Below are 24,387 nucleotides of genomic sequence, written 5' to 3'. Positions count from 1 at the left end.
CAATAATAGTAGATTCCCTATGCATGATTCTTCGAATAAACATATACAATTACTTGGATTTGATATATATGGAAATTTACTCAAACTGCTGCAATCATCAATGTTATTATTCTCGCTATGGATTTATAAGGTACTTTTAAGGCCTGTTTGGCAATGATAACTTGTATAGTAATGAAAAAAATTTAATATGGAAATGAGAATATTAATTTGTTAATTCTCAAGTTGAAAAATATAAGAAAAAAAATTAAATATATTGAATGTAGGTGCCTAGTGTGGGAAAAATGGCACGGCGGAGCCAGCTCCGTCACGGTAACGGCACGACACATGTTATTGTTCCGTGCCGTGACTCGTGTGTCACGTGCCAAGCCCATTCGCGTGCCGTGACCACCCCTTGACATTTTGGTCATGGCACGGCACGTGAAAGATCCAGACACATCACGTAATCACGAGAGTCACGGCACGGCACGTGAGTCACGTGTAATTAGGACCATTATGTCTTAATCAAATGGTGAATCTTGAAGAAACTAACTTAAATTATGAAAAAATAATTAAACGTGAGAAACGTGATTAGTTACGTTTGGACACGGCACGGGAGTCACGGCGTGACTCGCATGCCGTGTCCACCCCTTGACATTTTGGTCACGGCACGGTATGAGTCACTGTTCACTTGGTCACGGCACAGCACGAAACCAAACTCACGGCGTGTTAGTTACGACACGGAACGTTTTTTCCACTCTATAGGTGCCCATGAGTACTTGAGATATTTTTTTTAGAAAGTGTTTTTTTTAACTCTTTCTGTGTAGTTTCTGCACAGACTGTCCCAAGCCAAGATAAAGGAGAAGGGTCGTGATAGGCGTGGCGAGCCAACGATAGACCAATGGTCGAAAAACAATAATTCTCTCATAAAATGAAACTCATAGATATTTCGTTAGGCGTAACCCTCTTAGCAACGCGCCATATCGGAACATGGGTGTAGTGTTAAATGAGCAAGGGCCGGGTCGTCACCTCATTAGTGGCGCGCTACATCGACGCCCAAATGTAGTGGTAAATGAGCAAAGTTCTTCGCACCTTACTCGACGGGTGCGAAGGGTAAGGAAGCTAGCCGAGGAAAGTAAGATTCGTTTAGGTAGTTGGAATGTAGGGTCCTTAACAAGTAAGTTAAAAAAGATAGTTGATATTGCAACTAGGAGACGTGTGAATATCTTATGCGTTCATGAGACTAAATGGACGGGCCAGAAGATGAAGGAGGTGAAGAATACAGGTTTCAAACTATGGTACACGGGAAAAAAACGGAACAAGAATGGGGTGGGCATCTTAGTTGATAAGAACCTCAAGAACAGAGTTGTCGACGTTAAGAGAGAGGTTAGGATCATCCTAGTTAAGTTGGTAGTTGGTGATAAGGTTTTGAACGTCATTAGTGCGTATGCTTCATAAGTAGGTCTAAGTGAGGCCACCAAGAGGAAATTTTGGGAATATCTTGATGGCATGGTCAGAGGTGTGCCTAGTAGTGAGAAACTTTTCATAGGATGAGATTTTAACGGTCATATTGGTACAACTAGTGGGGGATTTGAGACAATCTCATATAGTTACCTTTAGTAATGGCCAGCACTCTAGTCATATTGATTTTGTCCTTACTAGGAGAGAGGATAAACAAGCTTGCGTAGATTGTAAGGTTATACTTGGAGAATGTGTCATTTCACAACATCAGCTTCTGGTATCCGATTTTTGTCTTCGGATACATGTTCGACAGTACAAAGGCACCTTAATTATAAGGATGAAGTGGTGGAAGCTCAAAGGGGGATGCCTCACGGGTGTTTAAGGATAGGGTGATTAAAGAAGGGGCATGGAACGCAGAAGAAGAAGCAAATCGCATGTGGGAGGAGATGGCAAATCGCGTTCGGAAGATGGCCACAGAGGTGTTTGGAGGGACAAGAGGGAATAAACGCTAACCTAAAGATACTTGGCGGTGGAACGAGGATGTGCAAAAGACTATCAAAGAGAAAAATAAATGCTACAAATGCTTGCATCATCACAGAAGTGGGGACAACATACAAAAGTACAAAGCGACAAATAAGAACGCAAAGAAAGCGGTGAGTGAAACAAGGGGTCATGCGTATGAAGATCTATATCAGAAGCTAAATATGAAAGAGGGCAAAAAGGACGTCTATAGGATAGCTACACTCCACGAGAGGAAGACGAGAGACTTCAACCAAGTTAAATGCATTAAGGATGAGAATGGTGGACTTTCTGCTGAATGATGATGAGATAAAGAATAGATGGAGAGATTACTTCGACAAGCTATTCAAATGAGAGGATGATAGCACCACGATCGAGTTGGATGATTCTTTTGATGATACCAACAGACGATTTATTTGGAGAATTCAAGAGTCTGAGATGAAAGAGGCATTAAGAATGATGAAAGTAGGTAGGTGTTGGGGCTTGATAACATCCCTATCAAGCCGTGGAGATGCTTTGGAGACGTAGGGGTAGCTTGGCTAACTAAATTGTTCAATAGCATTTTCAGATCAAACAAGATGCCTGAAGAGTGGAGGAGAAACATATTAGTACCAATCTTCAAGAATAAAGGAGATATTCAAAATTGTACAAATTACAGAAGAATTAAGCTTATGAGTCATACAATGAAGCTTTGGGAGAGAATCATCGAGCACCACTTAAGAAAAATGACAAGTGTTACGAAGAACCAATTTGGTTTAATGCCTGGGAGGTCGACCACAGAGGAGATTTGCTTAACGGGACAGCTTATGGAGATATATAGGGAGCAGAAGGAGCTACACATGGTATTTATTGACTTGGAGAAAACGTACAATAAAGTACCAAGGAATATCATGTGGTGGGCTCTTGGAAAGAAGAAAGTTTCAACAAAATACGTTACCCTCATCAAGGATATGTACGATGACGTTGTGATTAGTGTCAGAGAAAGCGATAACAAAATCAATGACTTTCCTCTTAAGATAGGATTACATCAACGGTCAACTTTGAGCCTCTACATTTTTGCCCTAATGATGGACGAAGTTACAAGGGACGTACAAGGGGAGATCCCTTGGTGTATGTTCTTTGTTGATGATGTGATGTTAATCGACGAGAGTATGATAGGAGTTGATAGGCAATTCCAATTGTAGAGACAGATTTTAGAATCAAAGGATTTTAGACTTAATAGGACTAAAACCGACTATATGAGGTGTGAGTTCAGCGGTGTCAAGTCAGATGATGGAGATATCACTTTGGTTGGACAAGTAGTGCCTAGGAAGGACACATTTCGATATTTGGGGTCGATGTTGCAGAGCAATTGTGAGATTGATGAAAATGTTAGCCATAGGATATGAGCAGGGTGGGTTAAATGGCGACAGGCATCTGGCATCCTATGTGACAAAAAGTCCCACAAAAGCTCAAAGGCAAGTTCTACATAACGGCAATCAAACCTGCGATGTTGTATGGTGCATAATGTTGGGCTACTAAAAGACAACATGTTCAGAAGATAAGTGTAGCAAAGATGCGCATGTTGCAGTGGAGTTGTGGTCATACAAGACGGGAACGCATTAGAAATAATGATATATGTGACAGACTTAGGGTAGCACCAATTGAAGAGACGATCGTCCAACACCGCTTGAGATGGTTTGGACATCTCCAACGGAGGCCTCCTAAAGCACCAGTGCGTACTGAAATTATAAGGTATATCAAAAACAAAAGGAAAGGCAGAGGTCGGCCATGATTGACATGGGACGAAGCAGTACAAATGGACTTCAAGAAGTGAAATGTATATAAGGAGTGGACTTCAGACAGGAGCACATGGAAGCTAGCGATCCACGTACTAGAACTATGACCTAGTAGTAGTTAGGAATTATTTAGATGTAGTATTATAGGTCTTAGGTCATAGGACTAGGAATTTTGAGTCAATGATGTAAGCTTAGGACTTTGACCCCTACGATTGATAGTTTAGGTAAAATATAATTAATATTAGTATTAGTATTAGTATTATTACTTTCACTTGCACTTTCACTTTCACTTTTATTATTACTTTGTTACTACTTATCTTTATTTTATTATTGTGATTGGGTTCTATTTCTAACCTACCTCAACTTGTTTGGGACTAAAATCTTGGTTGTTGTTGCTGTCGCTGCTTTTTTTTCTTTTATAATTAAAAGTTTTGTTAAAGAAGTTACATTAGTAATTTAGTATAAAACATTGTTAAGTGAATTAATACTGAACTTTTTTTTTTTACTGAAATTGCTCACTTAAGTTTAAATGGAAATGCTTACTATTAATATTCTCTATAAAGAGCAACAAAGAATGATTAATAGTAATTGCAAGGCTAAAACTGAACTAGGGGTGTCAACGGGTACAGTAAGGTTGAGTGGAAGCATTTTCATACCCGTACTTGTTACAAATTAGCTTTATTCATACCCTACCCTTATCCGTTACAGATTATCTTACCCGTACCATATCCTTACCCGATGTAGTTGTCAGATAACGAAACGATAGCGGGTAAATAACGGTTAATACTTGTATAATAATTATTTTTGTGATTTCAACTATTAAGTTCAATAGACTTTAAAATTTTATTGAAATTTTGAAATTTACTAGAAAGCATGGAATCTATTTAAGTGTTTTAATGGTGAATTATGTTTAACACATTTACATAAATGGTTAATTGTTCAAGTTAGAAAATTTAATATATTTTGTTTTTCAAGATAAATAGTAGTTTTCAGTTGGACCATTGGAGATGGATAATAATTCAATGCTCATTAAAATGTATAATATATAAAAAAAAATCTGGTAATGGGTAATGGGTACGAAATATGATTTATCCGTACCTTTATCCGTTTTGATAACGGAAAAAAATCTTTACCCGTATCCATACCCGTACCCGATAAGTTTATGAAAAAAAAATCTTACCCATATCCGTTTTATTGAATACGGTGCGGATCGGAAAAACGGATAAAAGAGTGCCATTGACACCCCTAAACTGAACATATCAAAAGCATTTTTTTTTAATTTGATTCCGAGCAGTAAAGCAACAGAGAATCATCACTTTTTTTTTAATTAGAAAACAACACCGTTCCCTAACATCTCCCCTACGGAAAAAAACCAGAGGAAGCAAAAAAAAGATTTCCACACCTAAAGCGGTTAGGAAGAGGAAGAAAATTATTGGGCATTGAATATGAAAATTGAAACTTAACCACCGAATACTTCATGGGGAAATTTCCTCAGGCTGATAACGAGTTGAGCCGAGCTGAAAAGTGAAAACCACGTATAGTTGTGGTAATAATAGAGTTCGAGTTAAAAAAATAACTTGTAGTTCGTTCATTTTTGGATCGAGTTAGAAACCCACTTGCTTTTTTACCACCTAACTGTCAACGAGTCGAGCTAGATTAGCTCGTGGCTCACTCGTTTTCAAAATGAGCGAGCCATAAAAGAGCTAATATTACAAAAAGATTTGATTACAGATTACAAACACCATTAAATTTCGGTAATCCATTGGCATAACCGAGAATAATAGCCGCTTACCATTTCACTTTTATCTACTTTTGGTACAGAAATTTGATACATGACTCAACTGGAATTCCTAACCGGTTACCTCTATATTTTCCAGAATTTTTTTTGTAAACCATTATTAATTAAATTAATTTTAGCAAAGAAGAATGAGTACTTTTTTTTTTTTACAAAAATCACAAGAATCGAATCCCCAATTCAATCTCCAAATTTTACTTTTTGGAGAGACCAAATTGGAAATTCGGTCTTCACATTTTCCTCTGTTTCGGCCCTTGTTTCGGCCCTTGTTTCGGCCTGTTTCTGCCAGGAACAAGCTGTTTCAAACAACCCTGCATTTCTGTGATGTATTTCCTCTGTTTCGGCCCCCTGTTTTGGCCTGTTTCTTCCAGGGACAGCATCTGCTTCTGCCAGGAACAAGCTATTTCCGCCAGGGACAGACTCTATTTCTGTCAAGAACAAGCTATTTCTACCAGGGACAGCCCCTGTTTCAAAATAAAGGGAGACTGAATCCCCAATTCAGTCCATAAATAAGTAAAATGTGGAGACCGAATTTCCAATTCGGTCCTTATGATTTTTGTAAAAAAAAAACGAAATAATCAAGATACTTTGTTAAAATTAATTTAATTAATTATGATTTATAAAAAAATTCTATTTTCCAACCCAACCACAACTGCAGCACAATATCAATAATTGGGTGGCAAATTGCCCTCTGATCTCACACTGCACTATCGGTACGGTGGAGATTGTTTTTTTGAAAATTCATCAGAAAGACTATGTTTCTAGTACGATTAATTTTGTTTTTTCTAAATAAAATATATCCTAATATTGCCGTCATTGATTCTATAATTTGTGATTGTTAAAGAGCACAATAAAAGAGAATCCGAATTGGTCTTTAAAAAATGCTCAAAGGAGTTTGAGGGTTTGACATCATGTGGTAGGAAAACAAGCTAGAAAAGGAATCCGCATCGTTTGCATTAACTCAAAAAAATATCTTTTGAGTTAATACATATCGGCCATTCAATTATAAACGGGGTCTATTCGGCTCCCGTCTAAAACATAGAAGTCTTTAATATTAATGCAGATCTAATTCGCACGAATGTTGAAGCTGATCGAACGGTCCAGATGCATTTTCTTTTTTGAGTTAATACAGAGGATACGAATTCCTAGAGTACCTCAGAAGATGTAAAATAAAATAAAATATGTAGCTGTAGTTCTGATGCGTTGAGATGTCACTTTTGTTGATCTTTATCATTTTAGGATCTCACCGACAGATGACGTTATAAGTTTCAATTAAATTAAGAGCTACAAATTTATTATTGGTACCACAACATATAATTCTTTCGAGGCTCACTGCTTACGTAAGCTAGCCCAATAAATCCATGATCGCTTCGATTTTTCTCTGCTCATCCTCCTCCATACCTTCCATGGAGCATTAATGACAAATTATTAGAGGAAACGGTACCGCCAGAGGTGCTGGGTTTTGGAAGGTGCTCCAGGAGAGAGCGCTATGGCTGAAATTTTGCCAAGGAATTAGAGATGTTGATCTATTGGAAACTTAGATGAACTGTTTATTTCTGTATTTTGACAGCCACTGTCAAAACTTTTCAAAAAAAAAAGGAATATAATAAATACAAAGAAATCGTTCAATTTAAGAAGAGGTGAAATGCAGAGTATTTTTTTTTTTTTTTTTATGTTTTATTTGATATTTTCTTTGTATAAAAGTATTTCTAATGAACAAGATATCACTAACACCATTCTAAAAAGTTCCACTGTTAATAAATTATTTCCTCTTCTAAAAAAATCACTTTTTTTTTTCCCTTTAGGACAATTAATCATAATACCTATAATGAAATACCCTTGTTAGATGTCGTCAAAAAAAAAAAAAAAAATCATTCAAATAACTGATTGATCCTTCAAAGAACGGTTTAAATTGAGAAGGGTTCAAATGCCTCCATTTTTTGTGCCTCCATCATACCTCTATTTTTAAAAACTAATAACTAAAAATTTGAAACTTAAACGTCAAAATAAAACCGTTGAATATGACCTACATCATTTTATCTATGCACATGTAAAATATTACAATATTTTAACTTTGTTTTGGTTGTCATCAAGAGATTGCAAAAAAAAAAAATGTGCCAATGTGGATAATTTCTGGACTTTGATTTTTCAACTTATTAATTCACATAAAAACAAAATTAAAATGTGATAATATTTTATGAGCATATAGATAAAATAACATAGAACACATCTAACGGTTTTATTTTGACATTTATAATTTAAATTTTGAGTTATTTAAGTTTTTAAAAATGAAGGCATAATGGAGGCATTTGAACCTCCTCTTAAAAATGAATGATTTCTAAATTATACCAATTTGATCCCCAATCTATCTAAGATTCTAAACTATACATAATACTTCTACAAGAATACAATTTAATCTTATCGGTTTGTCGCATCTATTATTTTACCTTAAAAGTCGCTTTAACTAAAATATTATGGCATAAGAATTTACCGCTACTTTTTGATCGTCAATATATGGCTATTAGTGTGATAGAGATTGTCATTATTTTGCTTGGGCCAATAGAATCAGAGGCAGTCCCTACCCAAATCAACGCAACATGGATCTAATATTTGATTTTATCCGAATATGTCTTTTCATAACATATAGTGTTGTAATTTGTTCTACCCCCACTCGATCTTGACTGAGACATATTTTTCATGCTTTGACGAGTACAGCTGAAACGGACATATCTAAAATATTTTACTGTTATTAGAGATTTAGCACTTCTCAATTCCGTAATAAAATTGAGCTTGTTCTTCGTCGAGTTTATCCAAAAATGTGTCAGATATGAATGGGTTTGGATAAGAGCGTAATGTGTCATATATGCGTATAACAGTTCTTATTTTTCTTCTTCTAGATTTTTTTAATGCTCCTACTATTTCGAAACTGTATATATGATTGTTATTTTTGTTCTTGATTTTTTTTTTAAATTTTGGCATTATAGTTTGAGCTCAGGAAGACAGAAACTGGTTCGAATTTGATTCGTTAAGAATTTGAACTGGCTTATTTGGTTGTTTAATTAATACTTAATAGCTCGTTTTATGTTAATTGACCGATCGTTATAAAATTATTTATCTCGTCTACGGTCTACCTCATTTTCTGGCTCATGAAATCACAACAAAAATTAAAAGGAAAAAAAAAACATTCCATTAGTATTTTTATTTTCTTGTTCATTTGATGAAACATTGTATCAATGAATTAAACTATTAACAGTCTACATCAGCAGTTGCTATTAATCATATTACGAAGAATTTCGGTATGTTGTCTTGTCTGAATGTTCATCTTACTGTTTTTAAAGAGTTACATCATTTATCTTGGCTCGTCTCTCTTTTGGAATTATCTGTCTTAAAGCTAAAAGAGAGCTGAGAGCATCTAAAATTTGAAGAATAAAAGATTCTGTATGCCTATTTATCCTATAATTTCTATTTATTACCTTTCATATGAAATTTCGTTACTTTCGGAAAGGAATGATTTTGCCTCGAGCCCACCCACCAACCTCATCTGTGCGAGAGGTAAATCTTATATAGCCAAGGGCAAAATTAATCTTATATACAAACCAATAATTGAAGCTACTAATTATAGTTCAGTGTTCTCATTATTCTCAATTATGGAAATGTAACGCAATGCACACATATTATGGGAGAAGCAATGCAAAGATCCTTTCCTTGGACAGCAGGCTGACAATTATGCTATTTTCACAAAATACAGAGGCAATGCTTTAAAATAGCATCTTATTACAACAGTTGCTTAGGTACTACCTCCGAACTATATAGATTACAGAAGCAACAACTACAAGGCACCACAAATACAGTCCCTGAATACGAACACTCCATACATGCATAGAAAAAAAAAATATCATGAATGAATAAAAACATCAAGCCTATCTATAAACAAAAGAGAGGTCTATTTTATTTAAAATAGATGCTCCTTGCAAAACAATGAAATTGTCAAGGAGACCATGATACAAATTTGCGTGGATTGCTTAGTGTGCAGCATCTCGGCTATAGTACTGGTCTAGGGTTTTGGCAGGGATACGATGCAGTAGCTCACGAGGGAAGATACGTAGCAGCGTCCAAGCCAAATCAAGTGACTGGAAAATGTTACGGGTGTCATATGCACCTTGCGCCACGAATTTCCTTTCAAACTTGTCAAGGAACTCCAGATACAGCTGTATATATAAAAAATACAATTCAATACATGACTAAATGACCCAAAGAAAAGAGAAACAAGAGATGCCTGAAAAAAGAAGTGTTAAAAAGGCAATGATTACTAGACTTTCACATAAAGCTGCATTTAATAGATCAAATGATTGAAGACAAGGGCAATTTAATGTGAAGTCCTACAAAACCTCTCAAAAAATTTGTACACCTACCACATGAAATCATACATAAACTTGCTAATTCTCTGTACTCAGAAGGGGTCAAGGAGGGTGAATAGGGTATTATTTGAAAAATAAACAAGGTAAAGATGATGGCTTTTGTGTCTTCCAGATCTATGTGAGATATTTCTCATTTCAAAGGGTATACATGATATATTTAGGTTCCACTGGCGCACAAAGAATACTCTGGTAAGTAAAAGATGGTAGCGTCTAAATTCAATCCATTCAAACTGGACAGACAAACTGTATTGGTCAGCTCCAGCACCAAAATTGTTGGTTTAAGACTGCTATTTAACTTTTATTGACTGGTTACCCATGCATTTCTTGCATGCATGAGCGTGTGTGCATGGACGTGCGTGTGTGTGAGAAAGTGAGAGTCAGAGAGAGGGAGAGAGAGGGAAAGAGAGACCAGATCCTCAGATGAGAGAGCCTCCTCTCCTACCACAGCTTTCATGGCTTGAACATCCTTTCCAATAGCATAATTAGCATATAACTGCTTTGTTCAATCACCAAATGAATAAAAAGAGTTCTAAAAAAAGAATATTTAATTTAATAAAAATTTAAAATAGTAAACAAATAATGATGAAATTAATAAGACCTGATTGGACACGTCAGAGTGGTCACGCCGAGTCATGCCCTCACCAATAGCACTCTACAAGCAGAAACAAAAAAGTATTGTTCAGTTAGATATTATTGATTCTTGAGGTCACTATAAAACATACTGAAAAGAAAATGAAATTATCTTATGTTTTTTACAAATTTAATCTCACCTTCATCAACCTGGAGAGAGATGGAAGGACATTGATGGGTGGGTATATCTGCAGATATATATGACCATAGTAATATATTATTGACTATAAGGAGATAAAAAAAAAAGGGATCTTACAGGATACTGCTTACTTGAAAGAGATAATTATGACAAATTAAGAGAATAGAACAATGAGGAAGAGTACCTGTCTGTTATGAAGCTGCCTATCAATGTAAATTTGTCCTTCAGTAATGTAGCCAGTCAGATCGGGAGTTGGATGTGTAATATCTATTCAATAAAATAGTTTTTCAGCACAAGCACATGCCTAGTGTTCACCTAAAAGCTTTCTTAAAATTATAAAAAAGAGTACATCCTATACAAATCTAGCAATTTAAATTCAAACTGCAAAACCATCTATTTTCTGTACGAGCAAGAACTTACCACAATGATGCGATGATTAAAAAACTGATCGAAGGAAGCCTTTCATGATACATAATAATTAATTAAGATTAACTTCAAAAAGAAAATATTCTGTATGAATCAAAACAAAGGGCAGATGTGTAACTTATCCAAACAATAAAGCATGGCAGTGATGGATGATAATTTGATGTTAGTGTTATCATTTGAAGCAAACTTTTATAAGCCTAGCTTTGTGTGTGTGTAGTGTTTCTCATAATATCGATAAAAAGAGTCTGATTAATTAATACAACAGAATGAAGAGTCACTACTGATTGGTACATATGCAAGTACGGTCAGGGGGGTGGCAAGTGCCACAGCATGGCTCAATTTTTTTTTCGAAAATGTGGCTCCTTTAGAATGATTTTTCTAGAAAGAATTGTAAAAATATGTTTGTAGTTTGAATAATTGTAAAGTTAAGCCCCACCCTGAATTTTTGCCCAATCGTGTGACATATCCTGGCTCTGCCCCTTGTGCATATGAAAAAATACATCACATATATTTCCTTTCCAGATTTTATAAATAAGAAATAGGAAAATTATACTGAGATGCTTTTATCATATCAATTTACATCACCCTGCCTAATTTTGAAAATCTATATTTTTCTCATCTCTCATGAGAAGAAACAGAAATATATGTACCATCATTAGGCATTGTAAGAATGGGGATCTGGGTAATGGAGCCACTTCTTCCCTCAATACGACCAGCTCTCTCATATATGGTGGCCAGATCAGTATACATATACCCAGGATATCCACGCCTACCTGGCACCTCTTCTCTTGCAGCAGAGACCTATATATAGTGGTTTAGATAAACATGCATTAGGGATAAAGGAAATCTTCTCTGGTCAAGCATCTAAAAGACTGAAAATATACTAATAGGGATTAGGAAATCATTATGATAACAGAAGCTTTGTTTTATTAGTAACAGAAACCCAAAAGTTATGATGTTTCTTTTGCTTATATTGATATTGTCGATTTAATACTGCACAAATTAGTTACCAATACATACTTGGCTGCCTCTTAGTCTAATAAATGTATCAGGGCTTAATTAAGGTACCAAAAGTTTAGTTACAGACTTAGCTATGAACTCCCAATTAGAACAGCGCAGATACAGTACAAGTTTGGTCCAGTATTAGTATCAATAAGATGGTATGGAAATGTGGTAGTAGAGATCTTTCTTTTGGAGCTTACTGAATTTATATTGTCTAAAAGCAAGAACTAATGCATGTATGCGTACAGAACCTAAAAATAATAAACAATAGGAACATAGCAAGCAATCCATCCTAAGCATTTATGTCAATTAAAACTACATTCATGGGGATTTTTGACAGAGTTATGCATCTAGTTACACGCCTGTATATCAGGAGGAATTGAATGGATCAATAAAAACAACAGCTTGACAATTATAGTACCTCACGAAGAGCATCGGCATAAGAGCTCATGTCAGTCAAGATCACAAGAACGTGCTTCCCGCATTCATATGCTAGATACTCAGCCGTAGTCAGAGCAATACGAGGTGTGATGATACGCTCGATGGTAGGATCATTAGCCTAGAAATGATGCATCAAGACTTTACCTTGTAAACTTTTTCCAGTTTTGATCTTTCCCAGGTTATAACTTATACAAGCAGTTAACTTCAGTAGGGACAGTGAGCTATAGTAACCCCATTAACACTACTGGGTTCATCATCCTACCAATTGTGGTACAGACTCGCACAGTATCGGACATGACTGGTAAGGTAATGGGGTTTCATTGAGACCTAAAGCTCCCATTTTACATCTTGAGAAACCCCAAGCTCCTAGTTTGCTTCTTTTTTTCTTTTCTTTTTTTTAAAAAAAAAAACCTGCCAGTGTTAGTTTGCTTCTTAAATCCTGTTTTTTTCCCAAAGTGTAAAGCTCAATTACCAAAAAATTCAAAATAAGCAAACACAAGCTCTAAAATGACTCACAAAAAATAATGATACCTTTCTGGTAAAATACCTGATTGGCACCAAGTCAGTATCAGGAATGCAAATTGATGGTTGTTTGTAAAAAATGGATTACCAGATTCAAGAACAGTGTGACTCTCTCCATGGATCCATTCTCCTCAAAGTCACGCTTGAAGAATTGAGCAGTTTCCATGTTAACTCCCATGGCCGCAAACACGATAGCGAAGTTGTCATCCTCTCCCTTCTGCTTATCCAAAACAAAGCACAAACAGATAATAAAAGATGAAAGCACAAAAAGTTAATCATAAAGAGGGTTTACTGTAAAGAAATGCAAACTTCTCAAAACACCTGGAATTAATAAAAATTAAGAGAATAGGTGTGGCGAGCCAACGTAAAAATACAGCCTCTTTATGGAAATGAAACACTCATGAACTCTGGTTGGGTTTCATTTCTAGCCTACCCCAACTTGTTTGGAACTAAAGGCATTGTTGTTGGTGGTGGTGGTGGTGATACATTAGTAAATTACCTCAGCGCTGGTGCTGGATTTCTCGAGCCTTTTGACGAGGCCAGCCTGGCGGCAGATTTGAGCAGCAATATCATTATGGGGAAGCCCAGAAGCAGAGAAGAGAGGAATTTTCTGGCCTCTAGCAATGGAGTTCATCACATCTATGGTTGAAATTCCTGTCTGGATCATTTCTTCTGGGTAAGTTCTCTCACTAGGGTTGATTGAACTCCCTATAATCCAAAATATAGCTTGGCAATGAGACTGTCTCTTAAGCATTAGATAATAACAATGCTTGCAACCTAATCTCATTTTTTTAAATACATCAATTTTGACATAACCATATACAGTATAGACCTGTGCCTTCACCAGTACAGATTGTTTAACTTGGTTTCCAATCACCCTTTTAAATCAAACAACATATGCACCTTAGGCAATTTGCATATTCAGAATTTTGAAACATAGAATAGAGTTCAGTGGTGCTTCTCAGTAGTCAGCACATTGCTGGACATCAATAAGAAAACCATTAATCTCAAGTATCAATTGACTAGAAAAGTTACCAGAAATATCCAAGTAAGCCTCGGGTAGAATTGGAGGACCATTATCAATGGGCTTTCCAGATCCATTAAAAATGCGTCCAAGCATGTCAAGTGAAACAGGTGTTTTCAGCACCTAAAAGATAAAAGAAAACATAAATTAAAAACTGTTAGTTCCAAATTAGCATAACATTTATCAAACAAGATACTCGTATTTATAGCAAAAGGAAGGACAGATAACCTCGCCAGTGAACTGAACAGTGGTATACTTGTTGTCAATTCCAGAAGTACCCTCGAACACCTATAAGCATAAAACAGCTCAATAATTATATAACTCGTGCTTATACAAACTTGAACCTCAGGCAGCCAAGAATATTTTTCTTATATAGCAGACCTGAACAACAGCTCTTTCTCCATCTACTTCCAGCACTTGACCACGTCTGGTGGAGCCATCACCGAGCCTGATATTTACTATTTCCTGATATTTTGGGCCCTGAAGCAAGAATTACACATTTAAAAGAAAGTTATAACCAACAGCTGTTTATGCAATCTTTTCTGCCATTATTGAAGTTAAAGCGATAACTATACTGAAATCTATATTTTCCTTCTAGCAAAGTCAGATGGTTATGTACCTTGACTTTTTCCAAAATAACTAGGGGTCCAGCAACACCAGAAACAGTCCTGTACTCTAAAACAAAAAAAAAAAAGGCAATAATTAGACAAATTTCTGCCTAAGGCATCTCTTAAAGCAAAAAAGAACATTGATTAGAAAATAGAAAAAGGTCAAATTAAATTCAGAACTCACCCATGCCAATCTCCAAGGTTCCTTCCTCCATGTCAGCACCACTCTTGGCAAAACCCATTTTTCAACGATAACCTAATATGTAATTTAATCACTTTGTATTAGTTGTTAGGTAAAAAGTATCAAATTCTAGCTGAGTAAATGAGTTTGTCAGTTAGAACTAACAGACATCGAGTTGGGAACAACAAGTTTTCCAAAGTTTATATGGTGCCTAGCTGGTACTAATACTATAGAAATCATTGCAAGACATTTTAAATCAAAAATGTCTTTTTACTGTTTGGAAATATCACCAGCTTTGAAATAGCACCAGTAACCATTATTTTGTAAAATTTGGCCAAAATCAAATAATCCCAATTTATTTATGACAGTCTAACACAGTAACTGTGTTAGACGTCACATTGAAATTGTTTACCAAAGCCACATAAATTAACAAAAAATTAATATCAATATTATTTTGGAACCATATTCGCCCGATTTGGGAAAATTTGATCATAAATGCAAAATTTCAATTTTATGTGGAATTTCCAAAATTGAGAAAGACTCAGTCGGGAACAGTTCAAGGATCGTGATAATCCCATTAGCACAGAAGTTAGGCAATAATTGCAATATAAACCACAAGAAGGGTGGGTTCGGCCAAGACAAACACCCACCGAAATTAAATCAAGTTTCAAGGAAGAAATACCATAAGCTCCTTCCACTCCCCCAATATACTTAACCATACTCCCAACAAGGTTCAATTCAGCCATTAATGGTGGATTCAAAGGAAATTGAAACAAAGAAGGGGATAAAAAAAAAAATAGAAATCATATAGCACGATACAAGGAATCAAGCAAGAGGCCTCAGGTCTCGTCACCGGACACCACCAATGGATCAGCCTTATCCTCCGTTTACCTTCGTTAAAAAAATTCTTAGTGCCCAGGAGAAAAAAAAACAAATAAATAAGAAAGAGGGTTCTGATGAGGGTGCTCAAGGAGATGAGATATGGTAAGAGACTTGAGCACCACTAGATGGTTTAACTAGAGGGAAGAGAACAGCTGGTGGTCAAAAGGGAGAAGAGATGGGGCAGAGGGTTGCAGCGACAGGAACGACCGAACGAGAGAGGGTGTCAGAGACAGAGAGAGAGAGAGAGATGCTACCAAAATTCCAAAGATTGTCCGATCAAAGATGGAGCTTACCTCAGATTCAAGGCAGACAGCAACCTGGAGATGTGTGAGAGAAAGGAGAGAGACGAGATCGTGGACAACAAAAATTAGCACTGCAATTTAAAAATAATCAGAAAAATAAACATAGAAAATAGGAAAGAAAGATATTTTCCTAGGAAAATAACAGTGCCGCAATTATATTTTCAAAAATATCACAATATATATATATAGAGGTGGGCTACGGTGAATTGCGAAGTAAAATGTGTTTCTACTTCACGCCGTATTTTTATTTTGAAAGTCCAAACGACCGATCCGAACCGTTAGATGTTTAATCCATATTGAAATGTGCTTGGAGACCAAATTTTATATTTTTTGGAATTTTTTTACTATTTATTAAGCATTTTTGAAAATTGCTGTTTTGCTGTGCACAGTAAAAAAACAGTAAAATTTTCTGGACCATCAGATCAGCAACTTTCAAAATTGCTTAATAAATAGTAAAAAAATTCCAAAAAATGTAAAATTTGGTCTCCAAGCACATTTCAATATGGAGAACAAGATGAACAGTTCGGATCGACGTTTTGAACTTAAAAATCACAAAATATGAGCGTGAAGTAAAATAGTCGCTTTACTTCGCAACTCACCATAGCCCATCTCATATATATATATATATATACATAGCATATTAGCCAAATCCTATATATATATATATGAGTTAGGCTAATATAACACTAGTGTTATATCAAACTAAATAACACCACATCTTAAACCCTTAGATCTGCTTTAAGATTCGTACAAAATGAAGTGCTTGAACAGTAAAAGCGGATAGTACGAATCTTAAAGCAGATCTAAGGGTTTAAGATGTGGTGTTATTTAGTTTGATATAACACTAGTGTCATATTAGCCTAACTCTATATATATAGAGGTAGGCTAATATACAATCGATTGTTCCTGAGGTCTCATACAACCAAGTTATTTTCCAATTTTTAAAGTCCAAATGATCGATCCAAACCGTTCATCTTGTTCTCCATATTAATATGTGCTTGGAGACCAAATTTTACATTTTTCTGAATTTTTTTACTATTTATTAAGCCACTTTGAAAACCGTTGATCCAACGGTGGCTTAACAAAATAGTAAAACCAGAAGCCACCGTTGGATCAGCGATTTTCAAAGTGGCTTAATAAATAGTAAAAAAATTCATAAAAATGTAAAATTTGGTCTCCAAGCACATATTAATATGGAGAACAAGATGAACGGTTTGGATCGATCAATTGGACTTTAAAAATTGGAAAATGACTTGGTTGTACGGAACCTTAGGAACAATCGATTGTATATTAGCCTACCTCTCTCTCTCTCTCTCTCTCTATATATATATATATATAGATAGAGTGGTTAATATGCATTCAGTTGCATATGGACCGAAGTGCTTACGGTCCAAATTTGATTTTTCAAAATCCAAACGGTCGATCTGAACCGTTCATCTTGTTCTCCATATTAATATGTGCTTGGAGACCAAATTTTATATTTTTCTGAATTTTTTTTACTATTTATTAAGTATTTTACAAAATTGTTGATCCAACGGTAGCTCAGCAATTTTTGAGATATCACATCTAACAGTTTAAATCGTTAGATGTGATATCTACAATAAAATGTGCTTGGGGACCAAATTTTACATTTTTTGAAATTTTTTTACTATTTATTAAGATGGGTACAAAACTCAATGATCTGAATTTGACTAGTTTTTGTACCAATCTTAATAAATAGTAAAAAAAATCCAAAAAATGTAAAATTTGATCTCCAAGTTACGAACATAAAAAGTGCAAGTTATTGGAACACTTCTCGTCAAAAAAGAGCTTGCACACTTGAAGTTTAAAATTTAATGTTAATAAAAAATATATAGAGAGGAGGGATCAAGTTACAACAAGTTACAATAACTATTTTCTACATTTTCAAAGTCCAAATCGTCAATCCAAACCGTTAGTTGTGATCTCTACAATAAAATGTGCTTGGAGACCAAATTTTACATTTTTTTGGAATATTTTTACTATTTATTAAGATTGGTACAAAAACTAGTCAAATTCAGACCATTGAATTTTGTACTCATCTTAATAAATAGTAAAAAAAAATGTAAAATTTGGTCTCCATGCACATTTTATTGTAGAGATCACATCTAACTGTTTGGATCGACGATTTGGACTTTGAAAATATAGAAAATAGTTGTTGTAACTAAAAAATTGTTGTAACTTGATCCCTCCTCATATATATATATATATGAGCAGGGTTCCAATGCTCCAATATTTTGTGCTCCAAAAATAATCCAAATTCCGAACCGCACGTCTCATTTCAGATTAAAGGTTCAGATGACATCTGGCAGTGACGTTTCATTTCTAAAATGACACGCCTTAGTTTCTTTCAGTCATCTCCAGTGTCTCTGATATTAAACTTCTCTCCAGTAATCTAGAAAATTGTTGCCATGGCCGATCGTGCGTCCATTTCTCCTTCCCGTTCGGCCTTCTATTCTGAAAATTGATGTCCTTTCTTCTCCCCGCGACGTCCTTTGATTTCCTTACTGCATGTCCTTTTCTCCTTCCTGCGACAAAGAAAGAGAAGAGGAGGTGGTCTCTCCTCCTGCCTGGCCCTTCAGCGAATTAGCCGAAGCTTCCTTGCCAACCATGCCTCCAAGCTCCGTTGAACCGTCTTCTCAGCCATCGCCTTTCTTCATAATTGATTTTCTTAAGTTCATGTTATTTTTTTTTTAAATTATGTTCATCAACCATATGCACGAAAGAAGCATTTGATTTTTTGCACAAATGATGTTTTTGGAGGTAGATCGGTTTTTATTTTGCAAATGAAGCATTTTTTAGTTTAGTTTCCTCTCTAGTAACTTCGTCAATATACAATTTTTAAATCCAATCTCTGCACCTCTACATTTTGAGTAGGAAGACAAACTTTGTATGATTGTTGATACTTGGTTTTGATTTCACCACAATCTATACTGTATAGACTATAGAATAATAAGTTTATTCTTAATTGTTAAAAATTAGAATGACTCGATGAAAAAATGACACAGACATATAAATTTAGAAACTTGGCAAAAAAAAATGATTATTCTTATTTTGGTTATTTTTGTGACCTAGTTAGGGAGAGCGAGATGGTTCTAAGAGATGACGTCTCGGAAGAATGAGATGAGCAAGAGTAGAGAGAGTGAGAGAGAACAGTAGTGTTTGAGAGACGATAGAAGGGGTCGTAAGTCAGGTTGGAGTGGAGGGAATACGCAAACGGACACAAATTTATTGGAACTTGAGGCGATAGAGGAAACTGGATTGTATTTTTTTTTTTACTAATCAGAGTTTTTGATCGGCACAGATCTTAATTACAAGCCGTGTGGCTCAGATTTTGGATTATTTTTGGAGCCCTGCTCTATATATATATGAGTAAGGCTACGCTACTTCGCGAATTAAACGGGTTGTTTTAATTCGCACTCATATCTCTAATTTCAAAGTTCAAATAACCGATCCAAACCATTAGATGTTTAATCTATATTAAAATGTGCTTGGAGACCAAATTTTATATTTTTTTTAAATTTTTTTACTATTTATTAAGATGGTTTGAAAATCACTGTTTTTATTAAAATTCTGCACCATTAAAAAACAGCAATTTTCAAACCATCTTAATAAATAGTAAAAAAATTCCAAAAAATGTAAAATTTGGTCTCCAAGCACATTTTAATATAGATTAAACATCTAACGGTTTTGATCGGCTATTTGGACTTTGAAACTATAGATATGAGCGCTAATTAAAACAGCTCGTTTAATTCGCGAAGTAGCATAGCCTTATATATATATATATATAGAGTTAGACTGGGGTGCTATGGATAGCATAGTGGCCTCTATGCTACGGCTCAATATTCGAGTTTTCAAAATCCAAACGGTCGATCCGAACCGTTCATCTTATTCTCCATATTAATATCTGCTTGGAGACCAAATTTTATAATTTTCTGAATTTTTTTACTATTTATTAAGCCACTTTGAAAATCGCTAATCCAACGGTTTTACTGTTTTGTGCAGCCACCGTTGGATCAATAATTTTGTAAAATACTTAATAAATAGTAAAAAAATTCAGAAAATTATAAAATTTGGTCTCCAAGCAGATATTAATATGGAGAATAAGATGAACGGTTCGGATCGACCGTTTGGATTTTGAAAACTCGAATATTGAGCCGTAGCATAGAGGCCACTATGCTATCCATAGCACCCCAGCCTAACTCTATATATATATATATATACTAGTATCATGCCCGTGCGTTGCAACAAAAATATATTATATGATTGAATAGAATATAAAGAGATCTTTTTATTTGACATTCACACAAAATTAACAAAAAATATATTTAAGTGAAAATGAAATACACAAATGATAAAAAAAAATTCCAAATAATAAATAACAATAAAATAAACAACAACAAATAAAAAAAATCAAATATAACATAAAAACAAATTAAGTATTGTTGTGATTTAATATTTAATTTTCTCCAAAAATAAGACATGTCATTAAACAATTTAGAGGAGAAATGATATGTAAAGAAACAAAATTGGGAAAGTATGATTAAATAATTCAAATAAGGATTTTTTTCACATATATATTTTGATGGAAATTATTTTAACAATAAAAATTTCTCGACATATCATTTCTCAACACGAAGGTTCTAGATATTCTTCATTTCCTCTCCAGATCGGAAAGATATGATTGTTTCAATCAACACAACATCTACTATTCATATATTCACAAAATACAGTAGCCCTAAATAAAATTCGGAAAGATATCATTGTTTTCATTTTCATTGTCGAAACTATAGAAGAGGAGGGGAAATGAAACGGAGGAAATGAAAAAAAAATAAGGAAATAATTTAATTGCAGGAATCAGAGATAATTGTAGGAAGAAATAAGGAAACGGATTGCAAGGGATTCATTCAATTTTAATTGTGACAAACCATGTAGTTGTTTATGTGATGAGTATGTTTTTAACTAAATTTAGACTTCTACACATAAAATTGATGTATTTAATCAAAAGAAGACAGATTATGTGATTGGAGGGCTGATATTCAATTTGAAAATTTATCTTTCAATATTAGCCGTTGATGGATCAGGACAACTACGTGTATAATATAAGAATGGAGATATATATGAGAAGAGTTCAAATGCCTCCATTTTTGTGCCTCTATCATGCCTCTATTTTTGAAAACTTCAATAACTCAAAATTTAAATTATAAATATGAAAATAAAACCGTTAGATGTGATCTATGTTATTTTCTCTATATGCTCATAAAATATTATCACATTTCAATATTGTTTTTATGTGAATTAATAAGTTGAAAAATCAACGTCTAGAAATTATCCACATTAGTATATTTTTTTACAATCTCTTGATAACAACCAAAACAAAGTTGAAATATCATAATATTTTACATGTGTGTAGATAGAATGATGTAGATTATATCCAACAGTTTTATTTTGACTTTTAAGTTTCAAATTTTGAGTTATTAAAGTTTTAAAAGATGGAGGCATTTGAATCCTCCTCTCTCTATATATAGAGGACGATTCAAATGCCTCCATTTTTGTGCCTCCATCATGTCTCCATCTTTTAAAACTTTAATAACTCAAAATTTGAAACTTAAAAGTCAAAATAAAACCGTTAGATGTAATCTATGTTATTTTCTCTTTGTGCTCATAAAAAATTATCACATTTCAATTTTTTTTTTTATGTGAATCAATAAGTTCAAAAATCAATGTCTAGAAATCATCCACATTAGTGCGTTTTTTACAAGCTCTTGATGGAATTATATTGCATGCTATAGAGAGGAAAGATACATGTAATGCACGAACAACATAGTTAAAACAATGATGCATAGGGAGAGGGTTAGATTTATGCAACGTCCGAAGAGAGAGAAGCTAAGTAGGTGAAGAGAGGGAGAGGGAGAGGGAGAGGAATTCACATCCCCTCAGTTTACCTGACCGAGGACAATTACAATCGGACGATTCTCTTAGCCTAATACGAATCTCAAAACAAAGTCCTACAGTCTCCACATGAATCGGATTGAGTTTGATCCGACTGGAATTAATCTGGTTCGTCAGTTTTAATTTGCTTGAGTCAGGTACCTGGGAGGATGCGGATCTAAGGAAGAGGGAGAGGGAGAGATTTATGCAACACCCGAAGAGAGAGAAGCTAAGCGGGTGAAGATTTTGATAGAACAATTTTTAATTTATGAAACGCACGAACAACATAGTTAAAACAATGCTGCATCATACAGAAAATAACAAAGATTCCGACAAAGAAAACTGGTGAGACGGCGTTGCGACGAAGAAAACTGGAGGATTACTGCCGTGTCGGAGCCGTGTCAGAATATTTACTTGGTGAGACGGCGTTGCGACGAAGAAAACTGGAGAAATAAAAGAACAAGAGAAGCGCTGATGTATCTATGCGGTTCAATAGAGTGAGGCTATGCATATGGCGGATTGGTCCACACCAAGGGATCAATATTTTTATTTTTTTAATTTTAATACTCGATCTAACCGTTTATTTCTATATGAATTTCTAATTCTTTGCTACTTAATAACACAAGTACAGATTTTTTTTTTCAATTTCAATAAAATTTATGTAGTAAGCAATTTTATATAAGAAAATTAAGATTTGCATTTAACAATACAATAATTTGAAAATTTATTCTAAACCATAAATAAAAATGTCCTGCTGAACCCGAACTTCTTGAATATTTCAAGTTTAATCATAAACGGGAGCTTTGGTGGCAAAAATCCTCTCCTTTTTGGATGCAAAATGAGCAACCAGTAGGTTTCTATCAAGCAAAGATTCCGACACGGCTCCGACACGGCAGTAATCCTCAGCCCAACGGCACAAGACGGGATAATCTTCCTCATTCAACAAATTAATTCCAGCCACCTCCTGGAGTACAGCAAACCAAAATGCTATCATACAGCCAGCTAAATCGACCAACCCGATCGAGTCACCTCCAAAGAACCTTTTCCCCTCGAGCTGGCGTTGGAGTGTAGTTAGAGTCTCCTTCGATTGGGCTATAAATCCCTTCTGAGTTTCTCCATCAGTCCAGCATGACATCCAAAATGCTGGAATAACCTAAATAAACAAGAATAATTTGATCAAATGATATGATGACAGTAATAATAATGAATGAAGCTATATATGGTATTATGCATAGTGCAAATTGATTTGTATTATCAATCTAAACCTCTATATTTAAAATAGTCAATCTAAATCTAAACCTCTATATTGAAAATGTACCCATAGACTAAATTTTACATCCTTTTTAGAATTTTCTACAATATCTTTAGATAGATAGAAAATCACTAGTTTGAATGGTATAGAAATTTTTTTTTTTGAAGGTTGGTATAGAATTTTTAGAACAAGTGGTTTTCTACCTATTTAAAAAAATAGTAAATTTTCTTTAAAAAATATAAAATTTGATCAACAAATATATTTAAAATAAAAATCATGTTGAACAGTTCAGATCGATTGTTTGAATTTTAAAAATAGATATATTAATTCATAACACAGCATGCATATATACCACCATATATAACCTCTCTTAATATAATACCAACAACCTTTTCGTCTATGAAGCGAGCCCAGAAACGAGCCATTGCCCTCTCGTATGGATCCCTTGGCAGTATATTATAGCCTTCAAATGCTTCGTCAACATATTCAATTACAATTAGCGACTCAGCAATCGGCTTTTCTCCATGTACCAGCACTGGAACCTTCTTATGGATTGGATTGTACCTGTGTAATCAAATATGAAATTCTAATAAGTCGAACTAAAATATCACCAATCTAAATTCATGCTGTTCAAATTTCTATGATTTAAACAATTTACCGTAATAACATGTCACTCTTGTGAGCCAGGTCTTCATTTAAAAATTCAAATTTGACCTCTTTAAGCCGTAGAGCTACTTCGGCACGGTGGCTCAAGGGGCTTCCTTTGGTACCTAATAGCTTCACAGTCTCTTCCATTTGTTTCTCTCTTTCTTGAGGCATGCATTGATGGTAATACCTTTTGGTATTTAAACAATTATATATGTGGTTTATTCTCTCTTTTCTTCGTGTGAGAAAACAAATATGTCAATTACTTAGCTTGGAAGGATATATTGTTTTCAAAATTAACTGAGTTACTCTTCTTTTGTCTTGTTAGAAGAACAAGTCAACTACTTAGCTACGGAGGGATTGTTTGATAAGGACATGATGTACTTAGAAAATTAATACAGAGTTGTCAAATAAAAAATATTATTTAATATATTTAG

At 34.6% G+C, this 24,387-nt stretch overlaps 2 protein-coding genes across 8 annotated transcripts; both read right to left on the bottom strand.

Annotated features, from left to right (window-relative positions):
- Positions 1-9,261: 9,261 nt before the first annotated feature.
- On the bottom strand, positions 9,262-16,261 carry LOC144547420 (V-type proton ATPase subunit B 1). Of its 7 annotated transcripts, none has more exons than XM_078296067.1 (16): positions 16,096-16,261; positions 15,733-15,827; positions 14,924-14,996; positions 14,751-14,806; positions 14,513-14,611; positions 14,360-14,419; positions 14,143-14,254; positions 13,607-13,815; positions 13,196-13,324; positions 12,566-12,703; positions 11,793-11,943; positions 10,901-10,983; positions 10,718-10,765; positions 10,546-10,599; positions 10,357-10,440; positions 9,262-9,737 (listed from the first exon to the last, which is right to left on the bottom strand). In XM_078296067.1, exons 3-16 carry the CDS (start codon positions 14,979-14,981, stop codon positions 9,552-9,554), a joined length of 1,467 nt encoding a protein of 488 aa, XP_078152193.1. In that variant the 5' UTR covers positions 14,982-14,996; positions 15,733-15,827; positions 16,096-16,261; the 3' UTR covers positions 9,262-9,551. The 7 variants fall into 7 exon arrangements, with proteins under 7 accessions (XP_078152193.1, XP_078152198.1, XP_078152194.1 ...); XM_078296072.1 differs by having other exon boundaries at positions 14,924-14,995; positions 15,740-15,827; XM_078296068.1 differs by having other exon boundaries at positions 15,733-15,811; positions 16,096-16,174.
- Positions 16,262-22,746: 6,485 nt separating this feature from the next.
- Positions 22,747-24,128, bottom strand: LOC144547402 (putative glutathione S-transferase). The gene is made up of 3 exons (XM_078296037.1): positions 23,964-24,128; positions 23,695-23,869; positions 22,747-23,206 (listed from the first exon to the last, which is right to left on the bottom strand). The coding sequence occupies exons 1-3, from the start codon at positions 24,122-24,124 to the stop codon at positions 22,838-22,840; spliced, it is 705 nt and encodes a 234-aa protein (XP_078152163.1). The 5' UTR covers positions 24,125-24,128; the 3' UTR covers positions 22,747-22,837.
- Positions 24,129-24,387: the final 259 nt, after the last annotated feature.

The sequence above is a fragment of the Carex rostrata genome, chromosome 31 (assembly GCF_964058835.1).
Source record: "Carex rostrata chromosome 31, lpCarRost1.2, whole genome shotgun sequence".
NCBI classification, from domain to species: domain Eukaryota; kingdom Viridiplantae; phylum Streptophyta; class Magnoliopsida; order Poales; family Cyperaceae; genus Carex; species Carex rostrata.
This window is presented reverse-complemented; position numbering and strand designations above follow the sequence as displayed.